Source organism: Eutrigla gurnardus (assembly GCF_963514095.1).
Source record: "Eutrigla gurnardus genome assembly, chromosome: 5".
Taxonomy (NCBI): Eukaryota; Metazoa; Chordata; class Actinopteri; order Perciformes; family Triglidae; genus Eutrigla; species Eutrigla gurnardus.
This window is the reverse complement of record NC_139919.1, coordinates 20,081,923-20,098,872: the sequence shown is the minus strand read 5'-3', so window position 1 is coordinate 20,098,872 and position 16,950 is coordinate 20,081,923. Positions and strand designations below refer to the sequence as shown.

General features: G+C 42.8%; 1 protein-coding gene across 3 annotated transcripts in view; it reads left to right on the top strand.

Moving 5' to 3' along the window:
• Nucleotides 1-7,913, top strand: part of mid2 (midline 2) — a 96,271-nt gene extending 88,358 nt beyond the window's left edge. For all 3 annotated transcript variants that reach the window (XM_084009022.1, XM_084009023.1, XM_084009021.1), the window contains 2 exons: nt 3,234-3,441; nt 3,766-7,913. In XM_084009022.1, the coding sequence (XP_083865148.1) occupies nt 3,234-3,441; nt 3,766-4,192 (635 nt within the window). In that variant the 3' untranslated portion in view covers nt 4,193-7,913. The remainder of the gene's footprint in view (nt 1-3,233; nt 3,442-3,765) is intronic.
• The last annotated feature ends 9,037 nt before the right edge of the window (nt 7,914-16,950 follow it).

Sequence of the window (16,950 nt, the reverse complement as noted above, 5' to 3'; positions counted from 1 at the left end):
GAGGATGCTTTTTATTTCTCTTGTTTGAAGAAGCTCTGAGAACAGCACCTCACTAAGCAACCCTGGAAATCCATTAATGCTTTCAAGCCTTTTTTTATGCAATACAGTAAATGTACGTGCATTGAAACATAATAAAAAATTGTATCATTAAGACAGGAGCTGACTTTTAATAAATTATGACTTTTCACATATATAACCGACAAGGGGGGGAATTATTTCACATGCTTTTACAAACCATCACAGAAACTTCCCTTTCAAAAAAAAAACCTCTCCTTAATCACAGTGAAATTCTAAGCAGACCCAGAAGCCTGAAAATGATGTTTCTAGCACTGGTCTCCGGAGACTCTGCTGGGTTCATTAAAGGGGGAAGTTGGAGGAGATCAGCCGCTGCTGTTTGTCTTGGCTCTTCGCTTCACAGACAGTTTTCTTTTTTTGTGGAGTCAGAGGTGCAGAAGCAAAGATGCTCTCCACGTTGCCAGCAATCCCCGCTGCTGTGTACCTGGTACGTCTGCCGTGCGTCGGCTGTTACATGAGCGATGCATTTTTTATCTCGCCAGTGTAAAACCCGTGTTTTAATAGTCAGCACTGTTGGATCACATACCACATTACATATGGATCAGTCAATTAGCAGCCCAGTGGCACGCAGCCATGCATTTTAATGACGTGGGAACATGTGAGTAGATGTATGTACGGTTGTGTTGGAGCTGAGCTCTCTATCTGCCCGACGCCGCTGCTTCTACCGCACTAATTGTGTAGTTATGCAGTAATATTTATCTTTTTTTCCCCATTTCCCTCTTTAAAGAGGCAGCTCAATCTATCCCTCAGTAAAAATGTGAGCCGGGGAGGGGAAAAAAAGAAATAGTGAGTGATATTGCCTGAATTGAAATAAAGTCCATTAGCCAGATGCTATCCCACTGCAAGTATTCCAACAAGGACCCAGCCAAATGAAGTTGGAATGAAAAAGCTTTTTATAAATGCTCCCCCAACCCAAGCCCTTTTTATTTCTCTTTTTCCTTTTCTTTTTTTTTCTTTTGGTGTTTTACAAGTTTCCATTTATTACTTCCCAGTTCGTAACAATGCACAGCTTCAAGGCAGTCACACAGAGAGCACTTATCACCTCTGCAGACAGTCGGAAACATCTCTAATTGCAACTGTGCTACAGAGTGGGAGCTGGCTAATCACAGTTGAACAAATCCGGTCCGCGGAGTATACTGTGCCATTATCTTGTCCTGTCTTTATTTTTCTGTAATATACAATGTGACAGCACTGGGAGTGCGTGCGTTAGGGCATATATGGCGAGTTGATACTCTTTAGAAAACTGATTTAATGTGTCTGCAGGCAGATGATGTAAATTGATTCTGAACTTTCTTAGAAATATAGGCTGCATACACTTCTCTCATTTTGACACGGTCTTCTTGCGGACATATTGCACCACACACTGGTTCTCCAGCCTTAAGGCGGCCAGTGTAGCACTCCAGAAGAAATCAAATTTGGCACGTTCTCTGAGAGCTGCTAGCAAATACCACAAATGCTCACTGTGACTTCAGGTCTATTTATTTCATGGAAACTCTGCAACACCGATGTGTGCTGGGAGAAGTGCTCGATGTGTGGAGTACACTTAAGTCCTGCATTCAGAGCAAAGCACAGAAATGTAATGCAGAATTACTTTTTTGTATTATTATTATTATGGAGTGGATTTAAAAGTACAATATTTCTAGATAAAGATAGTAGATAGTTTGTTTTAATTCCTCAAACAGGAAGTAAAAATTATACCGAATGCAAATAAAAGTTTCATGACATCGGCACATGACAGTGTGGTTAATGACGCATTAAAGGTTGTGTGAAAATTGGGGAAAAGTTCACTTTTTGCCTGCCAACACTGTGGCAATTAAAACCAAACCCAAGAGTTTGTTTCATGGTGTATCTGCCATTTAGCCTGTATAAATTACACATTTCCTCCCACATGCAATCTCCATTTAAGCCCGAGCTTATCATACATTTCTGCTCGGCCGCTCTCTTTACTGTTTGTCTTTACTGTTTGGCTGGAGGTTGACGCTCTGCGTGTGCATGCTTGTCCTCTGCCGTCACGTGTGTCACCCCCTTCCCCGACCTCGGGGCCCGGCCTGGCTCTCAGGAGTCATCCCCTGGAAAGGCATGACAGAGCCCCAGTGTTTGGAAATGGCTGCGCTGGCAGCGATAAGCAGTTCAAAGAAGAGAGCGCATTAATGTAATTGGCTGCCAGCAGCGCATTGGCCTCGTCGTCTCATATCCACATGCGGTAACACACACTCACCACGCGGATTATTGGAAGGGAGAGAGGATGAGAATGAGAGGATGGGTGGGGGTGGGGATGAAGGGAAGGGCAGATAGAGGGAGGGGAGGAGGAGTCGGGGTCCTCATTGTGTCGCTCATTAAGCTGTGGGAGGCTCAGGGAGGCTGAGAGATGAGATGAGAGGTGTCAGAGTTAAATGTCAGGTCTGGAAGGGACGTGGCTAACCTCCATGAAGCCTTCACACACACACACACACACACACACACACACACACACTACATAGAGAGGTAGAGAGGAGTTCTGCTGAATCTTCAGCCTTATATTATCCCCTCAACTTCTCTCCCTCCCTCTCTCTCTCTCTGCCACTCACCTACTTTTACCCTCTCAATTTTCCATCCATTACACCCAAATTACTGGTGTCATTGCAAATTGAATTGTTGCAACCAGATAGCAGCGGTTTCCAGTGAATAGCCTCGACCGCTACCTGCTGCAGTGGAAGCCAAGGCTATTTCCTTCAGCTAATTTCCCAGTCTGTGTGATGGTAGGCACGGAGGAGAAACGCCGGGTGGCTTCCTCCACTGTTATGAAATGTTTTCACCAAAGGCAGCGAGAAGGCTTTGAAGTTTTCCAACGCCCGCCTTTGTATTTCAAACATTCTCCTCTTCTGTCTCGCTCTGTGAGTCCTCGGCGAGCGCTCCTCACCCCACTTTCTGTTTATTTTCGTCTTTTGCTGCCGCTCTGAATTAAAATCTTGCTTTAATTTTTATTCTTACTTTAGCATTCTGGTCCTGTGGTCGCTTCTGCCACATTCCGATGAATATATTATTAAGTTATTTAGAATATTCCTTTGTCTCCATGTATGTTGCTTCATGTTACAATCTTCAAGCTTTTTGCGAAGACACTTTGTGAGTCCCATTAGCTGCCAATTACAGACCCTTAAATGCACGAAATCTCTCCGCAGGTCAACCCTTCAAGTTAGACCCGAAGACGGCCCACAAGAAGCTGCGTCTGTCCAACGACTGCCTGACCATGGAGAAGGACGAGAGCTCGCTGAAGAAGAGCCACACCCCGGAGCGCTTCAGCGGCACCGGCTCCTACGGCGCGGCCGGCAACGTCTTCATTGACAGCGGGTGTCACTACTGGGAGGTGTTGCTGGGAGCGTCCACATGGTAAGAAACGGGCGCGTTATATAAGCCTGCGAGGAGGCTCCGTGAACCGAAATCTTTCCGTAGGGAGTTAAAAAAATCCAGGCTGTGTGCAAACTCACACGCAACAGACACACATGCTGCACACAGCGTCTGCTCTTACTCTATTTTTATTCCTTTCGCTAATTGGCTCCGAAGTAGACCTCTTCGTGCAGGAGAGCCCCAAAGGGCCCGCGCCTATCTGGTGTGTCCTCAGCATGAGGTAGCCTGACTGTGCAAGTGAAGTCATTAAGGAGGACACTAGTTTTAGATCACTAATGCATTCCCAAAATGTTCCACCCCCTGCAGGTATGCCATCGGCGTGGCTTACAAATCAGCCCCCAAAAACGAATGGAGCGGCAAGAACTCGTCCTCCTGGGTGTTCTCGCGCTGCAACAACAACTTCATGGTGCGCCACGACGGCAAGGAGATGCTGGTGGAGGCGAGCCTGCAGCTGAGGCGGCTGGGGGTCCTGCTGGACTACGACAACAATTCCCTGTCCTTCCACGACGCGATGAACTCCCAGCACATTCACACCTTTGAGGTCTCCTTCCTCCTGCCCGTCGTACCCACTTTCATGATCTGGAACAAGTCGGTCATGATCCTCTCTGGGCTACCCGTCCCTGACTTTGTCGATGGCGTGGCCTCGGATCTTCAAGAGCAGCAGCAGCAGCAGCAGATGGGCCTTTGTCGTCAAGAGTCACCGTACTTGACCGGGCTGAAGAGCTGCCACTGAGAAAGGCCCACCAGTAGTCTAGCAGAGTCCGCCCAGACCTGGTGACTGAAAGGTTGATTTGGATCTGGAAGACATAGCCAGTGTGACTGAGTTCTGGTCCGTCCTCTGCCTTAAGAGAGGACCAGTTACTTTCTTATGAATTAAGAAAGGGTTGGAGATAAACACACCAGTCTGGTGAAATGTCAGTTCGTTTGTTGCCATCCAATGCTTTGCAAATCCATCAGTGAATGGGAACGAGGTCTCTCGACTCCAAACGTCCGTAGACCGAAAATTCATCGGATGTCCTGGAGTCACTGAGGGGCGGGGCTGGACATCTGGTTTCATGACCATATAAGGTCTTCCTTTATGATTTATCTTCCTCCTGCTCCGACTCGAGGCTGAAGACCAAGGAGGGAACTCGTTAGCCATCGAAGTTACAACATGTGAACAGTGAGATTAGACCTCGCCTACTGAGATATAAAAAAACACACAAAACGTCATTTTAACTTTATTTAAAACGTCCATATTTCTGCATCGATTGAATTGAATTTGACAAAAGCTGAATTCAATTTTAAAAGAATAAGTGGCAACAAAAGAATTGTTTGAATTTATGGAAAAAATACGATTACGTTACCTGCGTTCTTGGCCAGAGTAAGATGAGATGGTTACAACTTTCATGCTCATACACTGAATATGAAGCGAGAGCCAGCAATCAGGTAGGCTAGCATAAAGCCTGGTCTCCAGTCAACTATATCCAGCAATTAACTTCATGTCGATTTTGCATTCGTCATTAACAAATGTGATACAACCTGTGCATTTGTGAGGTTTGCATGAAGGTAACCATAGTTACCAGGCTGGCTGTGTCGCTGTGTTTCCCGCCTACGCTAAGCTAACCGCTGGTTCTATAGCTTCGCCTTTAACTTAACATGAGAGTGTGATTCTTCTAATCTTAACGCTCGACAAGAAAGCATACAAGCGTATGTCCTAAAACATTTATTCCTTTAAATATTGATGTGCCTTCTTTAAGTCCACTTTATTGTGTGAACTGGATGCTACATGCAAGCTGTGGAGCGAGCTTTCTCTGTTGCATCACATTGCTTTTCACGTGTTGTAGCCTCAGTAGCCTTTTCCTTGATCTTCCTCCTCGATTTGACGCAGCAGTCCTGTTTGTGTTGGCGGGTTGTAGCTTCCACGTTTCAGGAAGTGTTAACTCCCAGATATTAAATATGATGGCAGGGAGCGGATTTGCATCATGTGACTACTCAACTTGTATGATAAGAGGTTTATTGAATAGTAGAGGAAACAATTGTTATTTATGACAAAAAAAGATGGTTTACTTTTATTATTACCCCAACATATTCATGATGCACTTTTTAATTAACACGATTTCCCCTCTATGAGTATTAAAGTAGATGGAGCTGAGTGGCAGGTATATAATGGGAAGGGAAAGTGACAAATAGCACTACTGCTGGTTGTGTTCACGATCTACACCGCTTTTTCATACTCATATTTTTTTTAATGAATCATGGTGAATAATTAATTAATGAGGGTTACTGGATATCAACCACAAAGCATTGCAATTTGTTTTGTTAACACTTAATCAGGTGTAAGATTAATCTGCGTATCATCCATTAATTTTATATTCAATAGGGAATCCAAAATTGGAAAATTAAAGAACAATTCATTATTTCCATTTCTTTTATGAATCCAACACACACACAAACCCAGCTTATTTTTCAAACTTTAATTCTTCTAAGTGGGGAAAAAAATAATATTCCGATTTTGGATTCCCAACTGGAATATGAAAAGGAAATGATACACCGTTCAGAAGCCCCCTTCTGTAACGTGAAAAAAGGTTTTGAACACAACCAGTGACTTTCCCTACCTATGGCCCTTTTGGATAGCATATAGTTACTTTATCTTGTTTAGAAAAGGGATATGATTATGATGTTTATGTGATTTTTATCATGATGAAACGATGATAAGCAAATAGTTGTTGTTTTTTAAAGAAAAAAACATCACTCTTGTTTTCGACTTTTCAGGGAAGGAGGGGGTTAACACTTTAACTTGCTGTCTGTCGCAATGTCATGGCATGATTGTGTTTTCCTCTGTGATTTGTTAACACACACACATGCACATATACACACACACACACCAACACATGTCATGTTTCATTTAGGTTGGCCTTGTCGTGATAAATGCATGAAACATTGTAGGATCCCACCCTGGCTCACTGGGTAATTTTAATTAGCTCGTTCAACTTCACCAAACCTTTCATCGGCTGCTGACTCACCTGCATACTCGCTTACTGACGTGATCTCTGTTCTTCTCGTCACTATTCAGATAGAAGCTTTTTTTTTGCTTTTTATTTGGATTCGAAGGCCGAGTGCCGAGTTGACACTTTCCCACGGGTTCGGTATTGAGGTAGCGGCTCTGATTCAGACAATCAAACATGTAACATAGTCAATGCAGGTTTAAGAGAATGTGCAGCAGGAAACGGTGAAGAGGGATTTTAACAGTGACACTCTAGGTTGTGTCAAAAAAAAAAATATAGCGGATGTTTTACACGGCATATTTCTTTTAGATTGGACACTTCATGGTCATTTTCACAAATTTTACACACCGCCAGGTATATACTTAATGTTGAATGTCACGTAACATTTGTATCGACGTGTTATGATTTGCTCAACCATGGAAACACACACACGGATTTCAATCCTTTGCTAGTAACCATGGTTACGTATGGATGGAGTTCAGGCAAAGACCCGGTGATGTAAAACTCTCAGCGATGGAAAGATAGTGAAAATGTCACGGCCTCCCGATGCATCTTTCAACCTGCAGTGTTCATTCGGGGCAGCCGTGTAATGATGCGTAAAGTCGCGGCTGTTTGATGGAGGTATTGATTGCATTAGTGCTACAGGCCACAGAGATGATCCAGCGTTCAGGGGGACCGCCACCATGAAGACAGGGTCCTCTTATCTTTCTGTCAGGGAGGCTCGTGAATGCTACCTGACTTTCCAGACATCCACCCATCTTGTTGAATAATGTCGGTCACAGGCTCGTAACGGCCATGTGTTGATTTGTGATCCAGACTGACAAGCTCAATTCATCTGTGCAAGCGTGCTTCGCTGGGTCACTGCATGATTATGTGACCTTGCTGCAGGTTCATAACTCTTTCCTTGATGGGGTTTCTTATCTTGAGTCAAGCATATTCTCTTTTTTTGCCAAAAAAAAGGAAAAAAGAAACCATGACAAGAACACTTAGAAATGAAATATCCATGACCATGCATATCATATCATGCATATCAGAGTTTGCAGTGCTTTTTCTTTCTTTGTGTCACAAGTCAATACAGTAAAATATATACGGTGAATGATTTTCAATAGCTACCCACTCCTTGTAGTGCAGTGTAATACCCTAGAGAAAATGCAATAGATTATCCTTTTTCTTTTTTTTTTTGGCTTTTCTGTTTGTGTAAGTTGGGAAATTTATTTTTTACAACTCATGAGAAACGCGCTCCTCTCCGTTTGGCATTTGGACCTTGATATAAACAGCACAAAAAAGAATGGCGTTGCATTCATGCGAGGCTTTCTGTTTCCGTAGAGATGAGAAATAATTTTCGCCAGAGAGGAATGTAAATCATAGGGGGAAAATATATATTATATAAAGTTGTATAATATACAAAATATATATGAACCAATGTTATTTATGTGAATTTAAGTCCATTAAAAGTCTGATCCCAAAATGTATCGGAGTCACGATTCTTTATCTCAGCTGTGTTGCCTTGCTGCTCGGATGTATTTGTTGTATTTTCTGTTTGTTAGCGCGCACGCACACACACACACATACACACACACACACACACATACAGTATATGTATATAGAGATGTATATTTAATTAAATCACTTCAATATGTACAATGTTAAGTGAATGCACCACCATTCAAAGGCACTTGCTCCACTGCTAAAAGCTCTTCCTTTAAGATATTGATGTTTTAATGCTGAGAAACAAGCAGCACAGCTCATGAAAATATAAACATCCGTAGTAAATCTCCTTTTGAGAGGCATGTCATACATGAGCTGTGCTTCTGGTCTCTGGTGTGCAGTTTGGACACCAATTTAAAATGCAGCCCGAAGCTTCGAGAAAGGGCTGCACTGTGGAACGGTTAAAGACATAGAAAGGCTGCCAGGCTGGCAGGTCATCCAGAACTCAGGATGGGGTTATTATAGGATCATGCCCTCTTAGCCCTCATCTGTCATCACTGCCACGAGTGCTTCATTACTACAAAATAGTACTGCCGTGCATGGCTCCAAACACTGCCTGCAAACATGGCACACACACACACACACACTGACCCAAAACAATGAACAATATGCTCACTTAATTGTGGCTTGTTTTCCTGCGAGGCTGGACTGTTTTCAGAATGTAAACCAGAGGAATCTCACTTGCTACAACAATTAAAAGAATATACCAATCACCATGTGAAATGATAACGTGGTGTGAATATAAAGTAGAAACGTACAAATACTATGATATCATGCATGTTATATGGCCATGTGACCCGGGGTCTGCCCTGCGATATCCTAGAGAGCTGAAACCGTATCGGATCCAAGGTTACTGTTGTACACCTGACCCAACGCTGCTCCTCCCTGCTGAAAAGATGAATTATCTCCCTCGGGGATCAATATGGCATCACACACATACATCATGCCCATGACCTTGGATAGTTCTGTGCAAAAAAGTCTGACCTAAAGGTAGCAATAAAACAAACGATCCAGGACCTGGGAATAGTGTATTCCAAAGAGCTTTGAGGTGGGTGTCGTCAAAATAGGTAAATATCAAAACAGATGACACATAACAGCATGTAAAGAATGTATAAAGGTTATAAAGGCACGAACAAAAATAACTGTTGGACCATGTACTACATTTATATTTACATTTAGGTCATTTAGCAGACGCTTTTGTCCAAAGCGACTTACAATAAGTACATTTGTCAAAAGAAGGAAACAAAGAAACCACAACGTATCATTGCCGATAAAGTAAGAGCTAAAAATAGAACAAGTGTTAGGTCCTCATCTGAGTAAAGTACTTGTTGGTGGAACTAAGTCATTTCATCTAAATATGGGTTAACAAGAAACAGTTCAGTATACACTTCCAAATCATTAATTCCAGTAAATGAAAAAGGTTAGAGTCACCGTGAGTCTTTTACACAGGAGGTCAGCTGATCATGGGAGTTCAACATAATTAAAGAAAAATGATTATATTGGAGGAAATTCTTCTGCTTTTAAATGCAACACAAGTTTCCGTTGACTTTGCTCTGTCAAACATCCAACACTTTCAGGAGAGTTTTAACAGTCTTTGTGCAAATCGAGCCAAAAGCATTTAGCTCGTATTGAATGAATAGATTATTGCTGCAGGACACAATAACACCACCAGACTCTGACCTCAGTTCTCACACTGGATTTATGTTGGTGTGAGTTGTAATAACAGTGTGTGGTGTTCTCTCTCTTTCTGCCGACCACAAGTCTACACACGATTTAGCAGACGTTAATCACTTAATGTCGTTTGTACATTTTATTTTGCCATTAACTGCAAGGCTGAGGGAAATCCAATCACAATCCATTACCTAGCTGCCTCTATATCAACACTTCACAAGTTGTAGGTTAGAAGAACAGCAGCAGGTTGTTGCTTGTTTTAGGTACATTTGAAGCAATATTTCTTTCCCGGTGTGGCTTCACAGTGATGGATTACAAACCTCTGTGCCTTAACTCAGTCCAGGAGGCATGTGCACCTTGAAAGATTAGCTGGCATTTAAATGTGATGCTCGCTCTGTCTCCGCTCCCTCTCACTGCCAGCCAGCTAGCAAGCAAGCCGTCGGAGAGACCCATAATTACATTTCTAATTGTAGAATAATTAGGACTCCCCGTGTAGCTCGTTAAGTCATTTGTCACCGAAGACTCTACTGTGGCGTACAACAACTCTCTAATTACGCCGAATGAAAAGTCTACGTGGTGGGTAGCATTTCATCACTACCTGTGGTTTTGAGTTTTGCTCTAAAAAGCATATTTCATCCATTCACATCTTGAATTTGTGTCATTGTTGCCATGATTATTATTAGTATTATTATTATTGTCTCACATTCGAAATACAGCAAAGTCAGAGAACAGTCAAAGACTGGTGTTCACCTTCATCACCAGCAGGCTGTAGATGTAATGTAATGAGTGTAATATAATAAGTGTAATATACTCTCCTCTGGTCTCCCAAAAAAGTACACCGGCTAAAGTCTGCAACTCAGAATGCTGTTTTAGCAGAACTTTTAGTTTAATCTCCTTACTACTGTGTGCTGAAGTCCTCTGATGACACAATTTGTCCAGTGTGGCTCATGAAAGCCTCCCCTCATAATACAAAGTATTTGCCCATCTTTGCTGTCATGTTTTCTCTTTTATTTTTTTTTATTTTTTTTAATAAATGTTTTTATAGAAACAATACAGCTCAAAATCAGGTGCTTACAAGTGTGCAAAAATATAACAAAATAAGAAAGAGAAAGCAATAATAATACAAAAACAATAATTAAATGAAAAATAAAGCTGTTTTTGTAAATCATATTCTTCAATAATGTTAAACAGTTTCATTCAATTACTTTTTTTAATGTAAGGGCTTTGACGTACAAAATAAATTCATAGTGTAATCATTTTAAATAAGGTTTTACTTTTTTCTCTTTTAGTATTTGTCTCTTTAATTCCTGTTCCGATTTGAGCCAATCAGAGGCAGAGTAGGGCTGCCATTGGATTCAGATCACCTCCCAAAAACACAGTGACGTAACCGCCGACAGGTGCGCTCTGCGTCTGGTTTAACGCAGGTGAGCGCGTGAGGCCTCCTCCTGTTTGTGAGCGCAGAGCTGCGGCTCGACATGTTGGAAAGCTTTGAGGACGTGCAAGGAGGACACGAGGTCCACACGATGTCTTCCGGTCAGGTGAGTGTATGAAAACGTTGATTGGTCGCTGATACGTGTTTGTGTTGCTCCATATGTCCGTGTTCGGCGAGCTTTGGTTTTGCATAAGAAGCGTTTATAGGGTGCATATTCAAAGTCCATGGTTTTGCCATCCAGGCTCAGTGATGTGATGGTCTTGCATTAATGCAAGTTTTTATAAAGATGTTTATTTAATTTGTCTCGTATATCATCGTCACATATTGTTGTTGCTTCAGATTCTCAGGCATAGTTAGATATGAGTTAGTATGAGATTGATGGTTTCATTCCAAGTTTGACAGCTCTATGGATGCATACTGACATCCTCCCAAACTGAGTCTCTTGTGTCTACAGTACTCAATTTTTAAGCATGTCCTCTATACGCATCAATAACCTAGTAAATTATGCAAGTAATTATTGGCAGGGCGACGCAAAGCTACCGTGTCATTAGAGTATTTTATTAATTCCTCTTGTGCACACAACCATAGCAACTTCATATGCAAGAAAGAAGCTTGACTAAATGCAAGTCTGGGCTCAATCAGTGTTGCATTGGTTCTCTCGACATTACAATGTGTCATTACTTCTCCCATCATAGTTATAATGGCCCATTCACAAAACCCAGACAGATTTGTCATCAGCTGTGGACGGCTGTCAGCAAGGTGTCGTTGCAGTAAAGGTCTGTCAGAGCTACAACTGTCCAGCTGGGCATCGTGATGTGTGAGTCTGTGTTTGAGCGACACGCACCTGCTCCAGCTGCTACTTCCTGCCCAGAGTGCAGTGATATCCAAGGGAAGCCTCATTTTTATTACCATCTGCTTTGAAGGAAAGTATCAATCGGACTAAATGAGAGGCTGATCTGCGTTCAAAGTGGAGTTTGACATCATGTGTAGGAGTGGGCCGTGCACACAACGCTGCATGTGGCCGGGTGCATTCTTCCCTCTGCTACACTTTGACCTATTTAACCTTTGCTTCAGGATTTTTTCAGGCTTCCTTTTTTTTTTTTGCATAGTACATGCACGATTAACAACAAACAAAAAAAAGAGCAGCGGAGCACCATCTGCACAATAAATCAAAGATAAGAAATACAGATCCTGCAGATCAAAGAGAAGTGATAAAAATGAGTTGCCTTTGGACCTGTTGAAGCAGACACAGGCAGCCTTTACCTTTCCTAAGTGAGGATGAATTAGACCACCGTGGAGGGGAGCGCAGAGGCTTGGCTCCTTGCCTGCAGGTTGATGGAAGAGAGCTATGAACTCTGGGAAATGAGGATCTAAACAGGCTGTAGATCACTGGGCCCACTGGCTCTGTCTCTATCAGACACTGACTCTCTCTCTCTCTCTCTCTCTCTCTCTCTCTCTCTCTCTCTCTCTCTCTCTCTCAAACATCCAGACACTCACACAGTCGATATCTAGATGAATCTCTGAGGGTGGAATCATTCAACCGGCCCTGTCGCGTCTCCGAGAGCCCCGGAGGCTTGATGGTGCTGCTGAACGAGGGCGACATGTCTAGGTGCTTTAGAGAGATCTCATTGGAAAATCTCTACCTTCCTGACAGGGTGTTAGTTTGGGTGAAATACCCTAAGAATGAACGGTCAGGATGGGTGTTAGCGGAGCCGTTCTGTATCCTGGCGATCACCTGAACCTGGTCGTCCATTCAAAGCTCCACACAGTTCAAAGGGTGGTCTTTTTTGTTTTGTTTTGTCTTTCCAAAACCAAACCTGCCACTGTTGTAAACTACATTAATGTGTGCGAATGACATTAAACTAGAGATGTTGCACACCTAATTAATAGTTTTATGGGCTCTGTTGGTTTATGCGAGACGTCCGTAGAAGATAAAGTGATTCGGGGATCGGTTACACATCATTTTGACAACCCTTGTTCTGTAAATCTGTATCTAAAGCACTTATACTCGAGGTGACCTGCCCTTACAGTCGCTGTGCTGCATCATTTCTGACCAAGCACGTCCGTTAAGATTGAGTGCTTCTATTTGGATGAACCCGCCCCGAAGAGTTCTGGCGTAGCCGGAGGGGGGGAGCGGGTCTCCGAGGAGCTCTTCATCATCCCTTACAGCCACTTTCACAGGTTAATGCGTTCAGGGAAATACTTTCTCAGCTGTGAGTCGGAGGTTGTGGTTTAAAGTGCACAAACATCGGAGGGACTCATGCATCTTGTTCCTGCATATCATTGCAGATTGGGCAATGATGGACACGAGTGTTGCATTTTGAACTGTTCTTGCTCTTTTGCAGGTCCAACAAGCTCATAAACACAGCGTACATGACTCAAGTATGATTGATTATGTAAACTGTCGACGTAATTCATTCTCCGAGGAGAGATCGTAATCTAAAGTAAACACTGCTTGCTAATTTTGTCAAGTGAACCGCGTTGACACTTTGATCCCACGCGTATCTGATGCGGCACCAAAACCACAAACTCCCATCTAGATGCTCTCTGCATTAACATGAATATCGAGCCGTCTCCTTCTCCCCCCTCCGTCCTCGCTTTTAGATATTTATCAAGTCATCTCCATGCTGATGGAAGCCCATTAGCCACAGACAGTTTTCAGGTTGACATGTTGATTTAATTGGATGCAGTGCGTGATTATAAATAGGCTAACTGACCTTGACCCACATGTGAGCCTCGTCTTGGTGAGAGATGTTCACTAATGGGGTGTGCTGTGAGGGCGGAGGAGTGATGATGAAGCACTACATGCATGTCTCCAGAATGAAATATGTCTAACAACAGATCCATGTTCATATATGCTCTTATAACACATATTGAGTTATTATTTGTATGCTGCTCCCAGAAGTATCAACCAACTTGTTTTTACAGTTGTACTGTTGTGGGCCGCTCTCACTGCTCTCATCAGCATTGTTTCCAGATGCAGGCAGCTGTTTTCAGGGAAACGCTCTGATAACCCCGGTGTTTCCTGTCCAGCACCAAAGTGCAGACGGAAAGTAAGCAACCAGCTACTGAATGGCAGATATTTCCCCCCAGGAGTTATTGCTGACCTGTGTGCGACTGTGGAAGTTGTTGTTCTGATGTGTTTAGAGATGATGGAGTTTGTGTGCTGGTAGTTTGTGAACCTAGAACTTGATCAGAGAGAAGAGAGGGCATTCCTCCAGCTCTGACTGCGTGGTTTGGGCTGTTTCTCTGGACCTTGAAGGTTTCTTTGCCCAGGTGATTTTTTTAATAGTTTGCCATAGGTGTTTTATTACTTCCCTTCAATACATAAGGATGGGCTGAAAACTGTTACTGAAAGATTTGAGCCAAATTTTAATTCGGGAATTTAGCTTATTTTTCGTTTTCCATATGCTATCATAGGGGAATTTATTGCTTTGCTGAAATTCTCTTCTTTTTAGTTGACAGCCTCTTTAGTTTGTGGTTTTGTTAAATCGTCTTATTTAAGATTGATTTGTTCCGAGATAATCTGCTGCTTGTCTCTTTTCAGGGATTGCTAATGGAGGCGTTTGTGTTGCATTTTTAATTTCTCCCTTGTTCTGTATATTCAGTCACATGTATATTTTGTTATTGTTTTTTCCGATTGAGGATTGTGTCTGTGTCTGCTAATCAGGCTCGGAGGCAAAATGAGCGCGGTGCTTAGCTCGGTGTCTCTCGGAGCCAGCTGGTCCTGGGTATGGACAGTCGGAGATCGCTGATTGCTCAGGAAAGCTTTGTATGCAAGAGAATTTTAATCAGCCTGATTTTAGATGTTGCCAAAATGTATTTTTTGGGGGGGATTTTAATTATCAGAAGGACTATACAGAGTTCTGCTCCTTTTCTCCCTCTTCCAAGACATAAACAACAGAATCCCTCGGAGAGGAGATGATGATGTTTTCCTCAGCCCCCTCCCCCACCCCACCCATCAACCTTTGATGTCCTATAAATTGCGAAGCCTCTCATTTTGGTCATAATGAACCTGGACTTGAAGATTTCCTCCTGTCTACTGCATTTCTGACTCTGTGGACTGAGTTAAATATGGCTGAATAGAGATTTCTCACAGCAGCGAACAGCTTGAGGACAGTTCCTGTCACCTCTCAGCCCCACACAAAGTCCCCCACGATGAAATGACATCACAGTGGTAACAGACACCGGGTGTGGGGAAAAGGCCAGCGGGTCACATGTAGTTCAGTCGGCTGTGTGAACCGGTTCTAAATCTGCTTCCTGCTCCACTCGCTGGAGAACTGGTCTCTTACATTACTAAGCTGACATTTCACCACAGCCAACATTAAAATGTCACATTTCTAGTATCTGTGTATAACTGTGTAGAAGATCAGATCAAATATTAAATGGACAAAAAAGGAGACTGTGGGATGATTCAATGAGGGCTTTGATCAAAACCACTGTGTTGTGTGACTGATATTCTCAGGGACTAATGTTACAAGAGTGACTGAATGATTCAACATTAGAGTGTGACTCAGTGAGTACTGTAGTTTGTCTGTCTGTAGTCGTCAAGCGGCCCGAAAGCTTAGCGGTTTGTTTTACCAAATCTGGGCCTCTCCCTCCAGCCGCCTCCCATCGGGTCGACTCGCTGTGTCAGACCTTCTCCATCCTTTGCTCAGCACTCTGGAGCTCTAACATCCTCCTTTGTTCCAACCAATCTGCAGCTGGTTGATTGAAAATGCTGTAACCGCTTTGGTCTGATTGTCCACGGCAGCTGACAGAGGAGGTGCAGCACAAAGTACATCTCTGCAGAAAACAACATGGGAGAACACAGCATGCAGCCAAACAAAGACCTGCTAACTTTTTAAACTGGAGTCATGGACACGCACTGTGGGGAGGGACATGGGGCCTAATGGGATCTAACCCCAACTGCATTTTTTACATATAAATTAAAACGATCACTTTTATGTTCATCTATTTTTCTTTTCTTTTTTATTGAGATAAGGTTTATTATTAACCATGGTTTGATTGACAAGTAGACTAATAAGTTGTAGCAAGAGCAGCACAAGGAAATATCAATCAAAAAAAATACGTAAACTGCATACAGAATTGGGATGAGACATTTTCATCCTAACATAATTATATTTTCTGTCAAACTGACCAACTAGGTGAAGAACCATGGCTGTCATTTGAATTGAGTAAGAATTGAGCAATTCTGCAAGATCTGTACATTTCAGCGTATACATTTCAGTCCCTCTTTACGTTGGTGGGTTGGACATATTGGCTGTCAGCGAGTGAGCCAGAGATTGATGAGTGATGAAGCTTCAGTTCACGTTCTGTAATGCGATCATGTGAGCACGAATCTGACTTTCTCCGCCACTTTCACTTATGTACTCCTTAAGGAAAAGTGACAGTTATACAGTACATTGCCATGCCAATGCAGCCTTCAGTATCCCAATTTTATATGACGCATAATGCAGACTGTATGTTTTTTCCATACAGCTTCCACACAGCTGAGCGGGAAAAAAACACTGTTTTCCATGCAGCTCGCTGGATGAGTTGTGCGTCAATTAATTCCCACAGGATGCAGAGACTATTCTGAGAAAGTGGTCAGGGTGAAGGCGAGTCCCCAAGGACACAGATTTCAAGGGAAGGGAAGATCGTGCATACATGAAGAGTGGGCGAAATTTCTACTGTTGCATGAGAAAATGAAGCTTCCCGTTAGAGCCAATATTAGGCATTCTCCAAACTATCAGTATCGGCATTTATAATGGCCGATTAAATGAATATTTTAAAAATAAAATAAAAAACGGACGAAACACCCTTTACCATGTTATGAGTGTTGGCGTTGTATAGTTTGTCCACCAGAGGGCACTCTACACTGTCCCTGTTGGCAACCCTTGTGTATAAAGCCACAAATCCTACAACCAGCTG